Source organism: Lissotriton helveticus, chromosome 11, assembly GCF_964261635.1.
Source record: "Lissotriton helveticus chromosome 11, aLisHel1.1, whole genome shotgun sequence".
Classification (NCBI taxonomy): domain Eukaryota; kingdom Metazoa; phylum Chordata; class Amphibia; order Caudata; family Salamandridae; genus Lissotriton; species Lissotriton helveticus.
Window position 1 is genome coordinate 141,233,357 of NC_136072.1, and position 14,101 is coordinate 141,247,457.

General features: G+C 41.9%; 1 protein-coding gene across 2 annotated transcripts in view; it reads right to left on the reverse strand.

The window, feature by feature from the left end:
- SI (sucrase-isomaltase) overlaps positions 1–14,101 on the reverse strand; it is a 645,776-nt gene that overhangs the window by 234,225 nt on the left and 397,450 nt on the right. For both annotated transcript variants that reach the window (XM_078665617.1, XM_078665618.1), the window contains exon 47: positions 8,514–8,684. In XM_078665617.1, coding sequence (XP_078521743.1) covers positions 8,514–8,684 — 171 coding nt within the window. The remainder of the gene's footprint in view (positions 1–8,513; positions 8,685–14,101) is intronic.

A 14,101-nucleotide genomic window follows, 5' to 3' on the forward strand; every position in this document is an offset into this window, starting at 1 on the left:
TCCGTCATCAGCCGCGGTCGCGCTGTGCTGATGACGGAGTGGTTCCATCATGGCCCGCTCGGCACGCCTGCACGGCATGGATTCCGCGCCTGCGCTGAGCGTTCCATTGAGCAAGGCGGGCTGCTCCGTCATAAGCACAGCGCAACCGACGAGGGTGACGGAGCAGTTCCGTCACGAGCATGCGCCCGACGCTCTTCCACCACGCCCCCTTAGCACTGCGGCGGAATAGCCGCCGCAGTGAAGGGGTTAAAACAAATAACAGCAGTCAGATACCCTTGGGAGGGCTGTGGAACGAAGGTTATGGAATTGTTCTCCAAAAATGGAAGGAGATGATGATAAGAGTTTCACTCCAAATGTCTACCGAAGCTGATGTTTGTGATAGCACAAGTGGAGAACAATAGATATGTCCTATTCATTGGCACATTCTATAGGAATCATTACCGCAAAATGCCGAAGCACCCAGGAGGAGGGAAACTATATTATCCTAACACTGCAGGAAGGTTTTAGAGTGCCTGGGGGACACTCTCTAAGATTTGGTTGCAAGAGTACTTCAGTTTTACCCCGTGAAGTGCATGTGAATCTATTCTTAATTCTAGGAAAGATTCAGGGCTCCAAAAATTGTTGATAGAATTCTAAGAATTTTGTAGTTTTTGATGTTAAGTTGTTCATTTATAGAAAACCATGTTCGTGAATATGAAAAAATGGTAAAACATTATCCATGTGTCTAAGCTTGGTGGGTACCAACTGGGTAGGCTTGATCTAATGAAGTACTAACTGATGCGTATCTCTTAAGTCTAAATTTTTTTAACAATGTAATTCTCACAGGTTTAATAGATAGAAGAAGCAAATTTTACTAAAATTGTTGCGGGTAATATGCAAAGCAAGATATAGGACTTCACTCTGGAATGAAGGTATATATGATGGTTCCATGCCAATTGTTTCCACATGTATTTCTGATGGGAAAATAATCATGTATTTGTGTACTTGCACACAAAGAGATATGTGTTTCAGGTGCTAGCCAGAAAACGGATACACATTCTGGTTCTATGGAGAGAAAATAAAGCACTACCTGATCAAGACGAAATGCAGGCATGCATTACAGATTACTTCCTAAATGCTGAAATCAAATGATGGACACTAGCACAGCTGTTTTAGACTGACGCACCTCATTGTTCCAAATGTGCAAATGCCATAACACCTTGTGGTAGTGATGAATGGTACAAATATTGATTAAAATAAAACAGTGTTACATGAACATTAAGAAAATATATCACTACAAAAATATTGAATAAGAGAAAAATTAAGTTAAGGATAAACTATTTTATGTATAAAATATTAATTTTAAGAATATTGTTTTATTTCATTCAGTTTATTTTAATATAGTTGTGATACATATTGATTTTAATTCATTAATTTAATAAATAGTAGTAGATCTATTTTAGGTGTTAGTATTCTTATTCGATCTGCTACATATTTTGTAACTATGGTATGTAATTTGAAATATGTTATGTAATTAAAAAATTTTTTTTTGCGGAAATGAAATGTTACGAGACATGAAATGCATAACCTCTAAACTGTACAAAGATGGCCGCATATATTTACCACTAGCAAAAGAATGATCCGACTTTTATTTTGCCGACATACATTGCCAACCATTCAAAATGACGAGTATAGGCTAAATATGTCATGAATGCCACAGCTATTTTTAACAAGAGGCTTATTAAAAAATATTGCAACAATTTCCTGTGAGTGCAAGATTTTGTTAAGGTGAAATGAAGATCGGGTGAGGCTCCGCCTTCACGAATTGCACCACCCGCCATGTCAAGTGGTGCGGCAGCGGAATCAGGCGGATTTGTTGAAATATATATATATATATATATATATATGTAAGCTCCAGAAAAGTGTCCATCAGTTTGGAATTGCACTCGACCAACAGCAGCAGAGAGTCAGACTCTCTTTACGGTACAGGCGGTTGCCGCTTAAATCACTCCGTGCAGGTGTGCCTGACGCGTTTCGAAAGCTCCTCAGCTTTCTCTTCAGAGGCTTTCACGGAGATTCACGCTCCCATTTCAACAATGCACGTCCTCCAATAGGATGATGGTATAGCTGAGCATTGTGGGAGCGGTAGTTCTTGTAGATACAGATATTGACTCAGGCAGGGTGGTTCCGTCTTATATCCCTGCTGTTACCCCACAGACTCGATGAGGTGCCTCCTCCTCGTGTGGTCCCCTTTTTCTTTCGGGGAGGTGCAAAACCCCGCGGCAGGACGGCCGCGTTATATGTAAGCTCCAGAAAAGTGTCCATCAGTTTGGAATTGCACTCGACCAACAGCAGCAGAGAGTCAGACTCTCTTTACGGTACAGGCGGTTGCCGCTTAAATCACTCCGTGCAGGTGTGCCTGACGCGTTTCGAAAGCTCCTCAGCTTTCTCTTCAGAGGCTTTCACGGAGATTCACGCTCCCATTTCAACAATGCACGTCCTCCAATAGGATGATGGTATAGCTGAGCATTGTGGGAGCGGTAGTTCTTGTAGATACAGATATTGACTCAGGCAGGGTGGTTCCGTCTTATATCCCTGCTGTTACCCCACAGACTCGATGAGGTGCCTCCTCCTCGTGTGGTCCCCTTTTTCTTTCGGGGAGGTGCAAAACCCCGCGGCAGGACGGCCGCGTTATATGTAAGCTCCAGAAAAGTGTCCATCAGTTTGGAATTGCACTCGACCAACAGCAGCAGAGAGTCAGACTCTCTTTACGGTACAGGCGGTTGCCGCTTAAATCACTCCGTGCAGGTGTGCCTGACGCGTTTCGAAAGCTCCTCAGCTTTCTCTTCAGAGGCTTTCACGGAGATTCACGCTCCCATTTCAACAATGCACGTCCTCCAATAGGATGATGGTATAGCTGAGCATTGTGGGAGCGGTAGTTCTTGTAGATACAGATATTGACTCAGGCAGGGTGGTTCCGTCTTATATCCCTGCTGTTACCCCACAGACTCGATGAGGTGCCTCCTCCTCGTGTGGTCCCCTTTTTCTTTCGGGGAGGTGCAAAACCCCGCGGCAGGACGGCCGCGTTATATGTAAGCTCCAGAAAAGTGTCCATCAGTTTGGAATTGCACTCGACCAACAGCAGCAGAGAGTCAGACTCTCTTTACGGTACAGGCGGTTGCCGCTTAAATCACTCCGTGCAGGTGTGCCTGACGCGTTTCGAAAGCTCCTCAGCTTTCTCTTCAGAGGCTTTCACGGAGATTCACGCTCCCATTTCAACAATGCACGTCCTTCAATAGGATGAAGGTATAGCTGAGCATTGTGGGAGCGGTAGTTCTTGTAGATACAGATATTGACTCAGGCAGGGTGGTTCCGTCTTATATCCCTGCTGTTACCCCACAGACTCGATGAGGTGCCTCCTCCTCGTGTGGTCCCCTTTTTCTTTCGGGGAGGTGCAAAACCCCGCGGCAGGACGGCCGCGTTATATGTAAGCTCCAGAAAAGTGTCCATCAGTTTGGAATTGCACTCGACCAACAGCAGCAGAGAGTCAGACTCTCTTTACGGTACAGGCGGTTGCCGCTTAAATCACTCCGTGCAGGTGTGCCTGACGCGTTTCGAAAGCTCCTCAGCTTTCTCTTCAGAGGCTTTCACGGAGATTCACGCTCCCATTTCAACAATGCACGTCCTCCAATAGGATGATGGTATAGCTGAGCATTGTGGGAGCGGTAGTTCTTGTAGATACAGATATTGACTCAGGCAGGGTGGTTCCGCCTTATATCCCTGCTGTTACCCCACAGACTCGATGAGGTGCCTCCTCCTCGTGTGGTCCCCTTTTTCTTTCGGGGAGGTGCAAAACCCCGCGGCAGGACGGCCGCGTTATATGTAAGCTCCAGAAAAGTGTCCATCAGTTTGGAATTGCACTCGACCAACAGCAGCAGAGAGTCAGACTCTCTTTACGGTACAGGCGGTTGCCGCTTAAATCACTCCGTGCAGGTGTGCCTGACGCGTTTCGAAAGCTCCTCAGCTTTCTCTTCAGAGGCTTTCACGGAGATTCACACTCCCATTTCAACAATGCACGTCCTCCAATAGGATGATGGTATAGCTGAGCATTGTGGGAGCGGTAGTTCTTGTAGATACAGATATTGACTCAGGCAGGGTGGTTCCGTCTCCGTGAAAGCCTCTGAAGAGAAAGCTGAGGAGCTTTCGAAACGCGTCAGGCACACCTGCACGGAGTGATTTAAGCGGCAACCGCCTGTACCGTTAAGAGAGTCTGACTCTCTGCTGCTGTTGGTCGAGTGCAATTCCAAACTGATGGACACTTTTCTGGAGCTTACATATAACGCGGCCGTCCTGCCGCGGGGTTTTGCACCTCCCCGAAAGAAAAAGGGGACCACACGAGGAGGAGGCACCTCATCGAGTCTGTGGGGTAACAGCAGGGATATAAGACGGAACCACCCTGCCTGAGTCAATATCTGTATCTATAAGAACTACCGCTCCCACAATGCTCAGCTATACCATCATCCTATTGGAGGACGTGCATTGTTGAAATGGGAGCGTGAATCTCCGTGAAAGCCTCTGAAGAGAAAGCTGAGGAGCTTTCGAAACGCGTCAGGCACACCTGCACGGAGTGATTTAAGCGGCAACCGCCTGTACCGTTAAGAGAGTCTGACTCTCTGCTGCTGTTGGTCGAGTGCAATTCCAAACTGATGGACACTTTTCTGGAGCTTACATATAACGCGGCCGTCCTGCCGCGGGGTTTTGCACCTCCCCGAAAGAAAAAGGGGACCACACGAGGAGGAGGCACCTCATCGAGTCTGTGGGGTAACAGCAGGGATATAAGACGGAACCACCCTGCCTGAGTCAATATCTGTATCTATAAGAACTACCGCTCCCACAATGCTCAGCTATACCATCATCCTATTGGAGGACGTGCATTGTTGAAATGGGAGCGTGAATCTCCGTGAAAGCCTCTGAAGAGAAAGCTGAGGAGCTTTCGAAACGCGTCAGGCACACCTGCACGGAGTGATTTAAGCGGCAACCGCCTGTACCGTTAAGAGAGTCTGACTCTCTGCTGCTGTTGGTCGAGTGCAATTCCAAACTGATGGACACTTTTCTGGAGCTTACATATATATATATATATATATATATATATATATATATATATATATATATATATTCAATTGCAGAATCCAACTTTTTGGTAGGAACCACACGCACACTGTACTTAGGCTCTCTTGTTTAATAACAGCATCTTGCCAGCAAAACCCTGCACAGGAGCATTGATAACATCTTCCTCATCGTGCCAGACGCGTTTCAGGATGGAATGTCCTTTCCTCAGTGGCTTTTCGGAGACATGGAGAAACCGTTTGTAAAGCGTGTCTTCATTTATACAATTCTTTCACTCCCGCCCCAATGGGCGTGGCTACAAGCATCTTGGGAGTTGAAGTCCGCTTTAATTTCTACCTCAGTGGGTGATTTCACATTGTCTAAAATCCATAATTAATGATGCTTGCACTCGTGTAGGTTCTTGCCCTGCTTTATAGTTGCCGTTAGAGCTCTGGTAAACTCCTCTCTGCTTAGGAGTCCTCCGTTCGTCCCGTAATGTGGCCGCATCTTCTTGAGATACCGCATACGGACCCACTGGGGTAGTGGGTTCCCTCCACGACCTTGGACTTGGCCGTTGACAAATAAATTCAATTGCAGAATCCAACTTTTCGGTAGGAACCACACGAACACTGTACTTAGGCTCTCTTGTTTAATAACAGCATCTTGCCAGCAAAACCCTGCACAGGAGCATTGATAACATCTTCCTCATCGTGCCAGACGCGTTTCAGGACGGAATGTCCTTTCCTCAGTGGCTTTTCGGAGACATGGAGAAACCGTTTGTAAAGCGTGTCTTCATTTATACAATTCTTTCACTCCCGCCCCAATGGGTGTGGCTACAAGCATCTTGGGAGTTGGAGTCCGCTTTAATTTCTACCTCAGTGGGTGATTTCACATTGTCTAAAATCCATAATTAATGATGCTTGCACTCGTGTAGGTTCTTGCCCTGCTTTATAGTTGCCGTTAGAGCTCTGGTAAACTCCTATCTGCTTAGGAGTCCATCGTTCGTCCCATAATGTTGCCGCATCTTCTTGAGATACCGCATACGGACCCACCAGGGTAGTGGGTTCCCTCCACGACCTTGGACTTGGCCGTTGACAAATAAATTCAATTGCAGAATCCAACTTTTCGGTAGGAACCACACGAACACTGTACTTAGGCTCTCTTGTTTAATACCAGCATCTTGCCAGCAAAACCCTGCACAGGAGCATTGAAAACATCTTCCTCATCGTGCCAGACGTGTTTCAGGACGGAATGTCCTTTCCTCAGTGGCTTTTCGGAGACATGGAGAAACCGTTTGTAAAGCGTGTCTTCATTTATACAATTCTTTCACTCCCGCCCCAATGGGCGTGGCTACAAGCATCTTGGGAGTTGAAGTCCGCTTTAATTTCTACCTCAGTGGGTGATTGTCCAGTTTAGACTTTCCTTTAGGTCAAAAAGAAACTAGACACCTGCAGCCGCTTCTGAGTCAGCACATCTACTGCACGACTAGTACCACTCAATTACATTTCAAGTAGAATCTCAAGCAAAGGCTATATACCCTTTCCTGTGGAGCTAATCAACTCTCCTCTAGGTCAATTAACCCTGGGTTCCGTTTGCTTTGAATGGGAATGTAGCTGTTATTGGCAATATTTTCAAGTTGGTCTTATTCAACTAAGTCTTGTTACTGTTAATGACGTTTTACAACTTTCTTTTGGGAATATTCTTTAAAAATCCAGAACAGAATTTGTTTTTTAAATAAATATAATGGTACACCAAATTGAGCACAGCTTAAATATTGCCATTTTACTTCAAATATCTTTGAATTTAACTCTTGAGTTTGTCCATATGCATGATGAGTACGTACAAAAGTAAAACTGCAAATGTTTTTGATTACATGAACTGACTTTTTAGGAGCTTGTGCAGATTGTCATGTTACTTTCTAAACTTTCTAAATGAAAAGGCTTTTTACAAATGAAAGACAGGTTGGCATTTCCACAAAGCAGGTAAGGATTTTTAAAAATGATCCAGGAGACCCTTACATAAAGTCAAACGTAAGGAAAAGAGATAACATAATGTTTTGTTTACAGCAGAGTGAAATGGAATTTCTCAATTATGTAAGAACAGTAAAGTGTGATAGGTACAAAAATAAATTTTTTCATTTCATAATTTATGTTGCATTCCACATTGTCACCATGGTGGTTGAAAATCAAACTATTGAGCACCAAAATATTGTGCTAAAAAATATTGTATTTAGAATATTGTCATAATATTGTAAAGGTATCTACAAATAAGTACATAATTTTTTAACTCCATACCTTTATACCCTGAAATATGTGTCTACCTATATATACATCCCTTCACAATATTTTTAGCAATATTTGAAGTGATACTCTGCTAGTATCATCTTACCCATTGAATATTTTGCGTTTTCACATAACATAGACATTCATGTATTTTGAAGTAGTCAGAGGTAAAAGTGACATTTTGATTGAAAGTAGCAACTGCCAGGGATGTATCTATAAGCAATGTAGGATCTGCAACTGTGTCCAGTGCACTGAGAGGCCCTCTTCATGACTATTAGTGGCTATCGTTGACAACAAATTCAGGGCATGAGGCCAAAAATGGCAGATTTTATTGTTTGTGCTAAACCCAATGACACCCTTACTGCACCACTGGCAATGGCCTGTGGTAAAATGGCACTACACACAAGATTCATACCAAATTCTCTCCAGCATGGAAAAAAATAGCTGTGCATATTCTTTTCCCCCCATGAACAACTGGGCCTCCTCTATATTTTTAAACTGCAATAGTTGTATTCTAGGGGCATGCCATTTATTTTTTAACTATTTCATAAGGAGAAACCAGGAGTGACAGTAAAAACCACATTTAGCCAAATTTAAGGGCATTCTTGCGGAAGCATGCATTCTAAAAAGAATTGGGGCTAGATGCAAATTAATTTCACTGAAGACAGAAAGAGGCCTCCAGGACATGCTCTTAAATGAAACAAGCATATTTCCCCTCCCGAAGCTCATGCTATCCCTAGAAGGTTTCACCAGCCTGTCAGACATGTGTCTAATCCATGGGGACATTGTGAGCCCAAGTAAAGTGGAGATTGAGGTCTGGTAGAGTCATGAGTTCCACTGCTAACTCATGGTTAGCATACCTTTTTACCACCTGGTTTTCAAAGAGCAGGTGATTGATGGGTTACTATAAGCCACTTGATTGGAGTTATCCCTAATGGTAGCAACAACTGCCTAACTAAGGTAAACCTGAAAACAATCCAAAAGGAGCAAAGATTACATTATCATATTGTGCTATTGGTGGTAAACATTAATGGAGAAGGATGGACTTTTAGATTAACTTTCAAAACAAGATTGTTATACATAGGTAAGGTATTTTCTTCTTAATATTATCACTGACAGAAACTTACACATATACTCAATATTTACCTGATTAGAGGAATCATATTCAACCATAGGTGATGGAGATTCAACTGAATCACCTTTCTTTACAATGACATTGGTAATGGGATCAGATGCTCCAAATACTTTAATTTGTTCAAATTTTAGGTTATTTGGATCCGTGTATCCTAAAGTTGGATACGTAATTGTTAAACGATTCTGTAAAAATAAGTGAAAGTAAGTTAGCAACATGACAATCGTAAGAAATATTTTTGTAATAAACATTATAATAATAAATGTATCTTTTGCCATTATTTTCAACTTAAACATAAAAAAAAATATCAACCTGTGATTCATCATTTCATCTTCAGTCTGGTTCTGGACAGTATTTGGGATACTATCTGTCTCATATTAAGTCATGTGAAATAGCTTTACTAGTCATCATAATGCTTTCTTGTGGTATTAACAAAGTGAATCATTTAATTCTAATACAAATGTACTGTAAATTAAATATGTTGTATTCCTACATTTCAGAAAGTATTATTTGTACCTGTAAATATGCTTGCAAATCTAGTACTCATTTTACAGGTGATTGACTTTGATAGATTGACTAGAGCAGTAAGGAAGTCTCAGACAAAAGTGGGTGAGGCGTTCTTTACAAGGAAACCAAACAATGATACAGTCGAAGCTTCAGTAAACAAATTAAAAGTGCACACAGTCTATAAGTAGCACACATGATGACTTACATTTTTCAATTGGACAGACACTCTTTCAACGTTTGATGCCATGACAGATTCCATGTCAACTGGAGCTTATAATTCCCTACGGAGAAACAGGCTGTCAACAAGTAATCAAGACAACTCTGTTTCTAGGAGTCAATGATGAAACTATCTCTCTGGATCCCAGGACGATGTCCTCGGATCACAGATTCAGCCAAAAGATTGGATTTACCATTGAATTGTTCCACTGTTCCTCAAGGTGGGTTCATCTTATCAAAAAAGTAATAATTGTATTTTTTCTTTTATGTCTGTGCTTGTTCTGACATTTAGTGGGCTACTTGGTGTAGGTTGATAAATGAGAAAAGTACCAGGACATTCAGAAGTGCACCTATCCATCCTAAATTATTGGTGCATAGGGCGCACTCACATTTTCCAATAAGTACAATGTTTTGCTACTCTTATAATGGGAGCTGTACAGCAGCTCTCTCTCTCATGTCTTCAATGTCTCGCATATAATGGTCCTGTAAATTATGGTAGAGTTGGAGCTCCATCATAAATCCCTGGAACTAGTCCTCAGCCCGGCATGTAGTTCTCAGGCCAAGTTGGGAACTGACTTACAAACCTCAAAGACAGCAGTGGTATTATTCAACTGAAAATTTATCATCTTAAATTGAGGCCAGCCTTTTTATGTTGGGTATACAGATTTCTCTATGATACCTTGGTTAGTTACAATTACAGTGCCCTTAATTTACCTCACAAGTATCTGCAAACCTGTCAGGTCCTCTAAAATCAAGGAATTGGCTGTAGTCATGGCAGCTTATACCAATGCAAACCATACAGAAACAAACCAATATAAGTATGAACCAGAGGGATCCACTTGTGACTCAGACCACTGGAGAGAAAAATGTGAGAATGTGGAGCCACAACCTGGTCCATCATCTAGGTCATTTTCGATACATGTTGACCCTCACCATGTCTGATATATGATAGAATGCTCTCTCCATTGTCTAGTGGACCTATTTGTGAATCTATATATAGATTGTAAAGAGAGCAAACACATGTTATTCTACAGAATTTGAAAGATTAGAAAAGCGATATACTCCTTCCACTGAACTACCTTTTTCAGCACAATAAATTAAATATGTATGTGTTACTTTATGCAATTCATAAAGTGCAAAAGCCACTAGAGAAGAAAACAGGTGATCAATTGGTCATAAAAGGTAGCTGGCTATCAGAAGTAGAGGGCATTGGAGAAATGGTTTTTAGGTAGTTGAGAGGGGATAGTGATGGTCTGTATAATGCTATTAAGATGGTATTTATTGCAGAAGAGGAGGAGGGTGGACTCTTGTTGGATGTGGATTGATGTCTTATTCCAGATTATCAAGGCATAGTGAAGCAATTCTTGCTACCTTTCTTTATCCTTTCTGTTTTCTCCTTCCTGAATTCCCTGGAACTCCGTGTTGGAATGCAGTTGCCCTGGTACCTGTTGATTCAATGAGGTAGTCTAGGCAGGTAAGAAGTGAGAGTCTTTGTATTGAATGATTAGTGTCTGATTCATCATTGAATATACTTTCAATATAAATTCAAAAAGCCAAATGGACAACCCGTGGTTATTAATTTGAGAGCAGGTGATCCTGTCACACTTTCAGAGATCCATCATAATGTAGTGCACTGTGTATTTTAATAAAGTCAAGAGGTATTTTTCTGTGGAAACGGGACTTCCTTTTCTAGAGCAGAAAACAATGGTCCATGCAATTTTTGGATGTTGAGTTATGTGGGCCTGAAAGTTAATGCAGATGTGGATTGGCATTGCATTGTGGGTCAGTTGGCTGTTGCTGTTAATGTGTTTTGAGGATGTATTAAATTTTTCTTGGGAAGCATTTGAGATAAGAGTTACCATCCAGGCTTGGGTGGTAGCAAGCTAGTAGTTTAGGCCGTCAACATTATGTAGGGATACCAGTGTCATGTGGAAATGTTTATCATTTGCAAATGAGTGCATCTTGATATACTTGTCTGCTGGAAAGGCAAAAGGTTCTCCAGTTAAAGATTGAAGATCACCAGAGGGAGTGAGAGGACTGAGTATTGTGATATGTAGAAATGTAGAAGTTCACTGGAATACGTTCAAATATTGAAAAGGCCACTGGATGAACGCTTCTTGTTTCATTAAGTATGGCTTTGTCACTTCAATGCACATTATGTATACAACATTCTAGTGAAGATGGTGCTGAGTAGGGGTTTGTGGTTGATTGTGCTCACTGATGCTGAGAGATCTTGGAGTATGGGGGAAACGACCTAGGGATTATCTCCGATGTGAAGTGCATCATTGGCCATATAGGTTGGAGTTATTTCTATAGTGCACTGTGGTTTTTAAAAGTACAGCTCAGATCTGTTGTCCATTATGCCTGGCAGAGAAATTGTAAATTGAGTACTTTTGAATCATAGAATGGTATATGTTGCTGGCCATGTTAGGGCAGTTGGAGTGCAGTGTAAGGTCATATATGTTGGTGCAAATCTTACAAATGACTCCATGTGGAGCATATATGAGATGGAACACAAAGGCATAAGTTACTGGCTGAGGAATGCAGAAGAAGAAGAGTTCAAAAGAGATGAGGAGGATGAGGCCCACACTGGTTGATGGGCTGGTAGTGTCACTCTACATGCCTTGTTCAATCTGCGTTGGTGTTAAGTTTAGTAATGTGTATGGCTGAAAAATGTAGGCTGCGGATTCCTATTGCAGAAAATGAGGTTTACATACCAAACTGGTATCTTGGCTAAGTGTGGTGATACATTCTTACATGACTGTGGAATGTGCATCTATGATCATGATGCTATCTTATGCATGTTTGATTTGAATATAGTGAGGTTGGATGAGGAAAGTGTATGTGTGTGTTTAACAAATGTATGTGTTGATTCAATGACCGTGTGATGGGTGAATTCTGTTTATAACAATATGATGTGTTTGGCGTGGAGGACTTGATGAATAATATGGAAGTTGAGATGGGGTTCCCATGTCCTTAAGGAAATACTATGCTTTAATATGACCATTAGGTAAAGCCATCATTTTACTCCACTGTGCTAATTTAGGGATACTGGGATGTTGGGCACCTATAAGTGAAAGAGGAAAGAGGAATGGATGGGTAAGGGTGGAACTTACCATGGCTTCCTGCAGATATTCTACTGTGGCGTCTATGGCCTCAGTGGTATTGTTATCTGACCCTTCTGTTGAATGTGTTTGAGGGCATCTGAATGGATAGTTAAATAAAATCAAAAGGGGGCAGAAGCACATTCCTTTCTGGGCACCTCTTTAAGACCAAAATTCTGGTGGTTCTTGAAGATACCCTACACTCTCACAGGGGGCTCTACCACTCCGGTCCATCAATCAATATTTTAAAGTATGTGTTCAACTTCCCAAAAAACTCATGGGTTTATGGGAAAAAACAGAGCTTGTATCATTCACACAATTTGTGAAGCCTGACACAAACTTTACTCTCCATGGATAACCTTTGTTTGTTAAAACCACCAACTACTGTCCTTGCCATTATTGTATTGTAAAAGTCCTGGGGTATTTCCACGGCTATCTAGGGTGGGGATTAACAATGAACATAAACAATCTATGATACCTAATGCAGCCATAGGGTCAATGGGTCTAACACTGTTTTTAAAAACCCTCAAAAAGAGGCCTCACCACTCCAAGTGGACAGTGGAACTACTCATTGTCCTCCAGATTTATCACAAGCTTGGTAAGTCACCAGGAATATGCCAAATCCTTTTATATTTCATCCTTGCTAGCGCCTGGAGTTAATAGAACTGAGTTGATGCCTAATGTGTTCCATTATACCAATTATGGTCCTGATTCACATTTGAGTAAGTTTATATATTTTTTGTGGTAATTATACCTTACGAGTTCATAGTAAGTTTACGACTGCCGAGACTCCATAGCTGGGGCAGAGAATTCCACACATAAAAAGATGTCTTGATATAATTAGTGAAGCTCAGGCAAGTTTTGGCAGAAAATGTTATTCTTTGATGAGGAATTTAGGGTTAGGAAAGTTTAAGTTTTTGCACAAGGTACATAGGAGTATTAAGGTGAAGGGCTTTGTGAGTAAGAACAGCAATCTTTAATTGAATTTGTGCTTCAAAGGGCAACCAATTGAGGGATTTTAGAACTGGGGATATATGATCTTTTTGCTTGGTATCTGTAACCAGTCTAGCAGCCGAGTTAAGTGCAGCCCTTAGAGGAGCCAGAGTGTATTTGGGAAGGCCACTGAGCATAGCACTACCGTAATCTAACCTCGGCAAGGCAAGCGTTTGGACCACTTGCTTGAAATCATTTATAGGAAGGAAAGGTTTGATATTTGAGGGATCTTATCAAGTGGTTAGCTCTTTTGCTTAAATTGCTGATATGACCTTTCATGTTCAGGTACTTGTCCATGGTGATACGAGAGACTTGGCTGCGTCTACAATGAGAGGGGTACAGTTGAAAGCAGTGTGGTGACGCAGCCAGAGGTCTAGCTTGGGGATGATATTCGTAGAGAGATGAGCAGGAATTCCGTTTTAGAGGTGTTGAGCAGTAGTTGATTCACAGTTAACCAGTTTTGAGTGTACATTAGGGTAGTATTGAGTGATATGATGTTTTCTGTTGGATGAGATTTTCAGATATAGTTGCGTATCATCTGCCTACATGTGGAAGAGAATGTCCATGGAATTTAGAGAATGTGCAAGAGGTTACAAGAAAAGATTGAAGATGATAGGAGATGGAGCGGATCCTAGGGGACCGCCATGAGTACGGGAGAGGGCTAGGAGAGAGAGTTGTTTGCCTTGACTCTTTGAGTTCTGTCATGAAGGAAGGATGAGAACTATTGTAACACCCGATCAGAAAAACCCATTCTATTTTGCAGGACGGATAGGAGGTTGTCA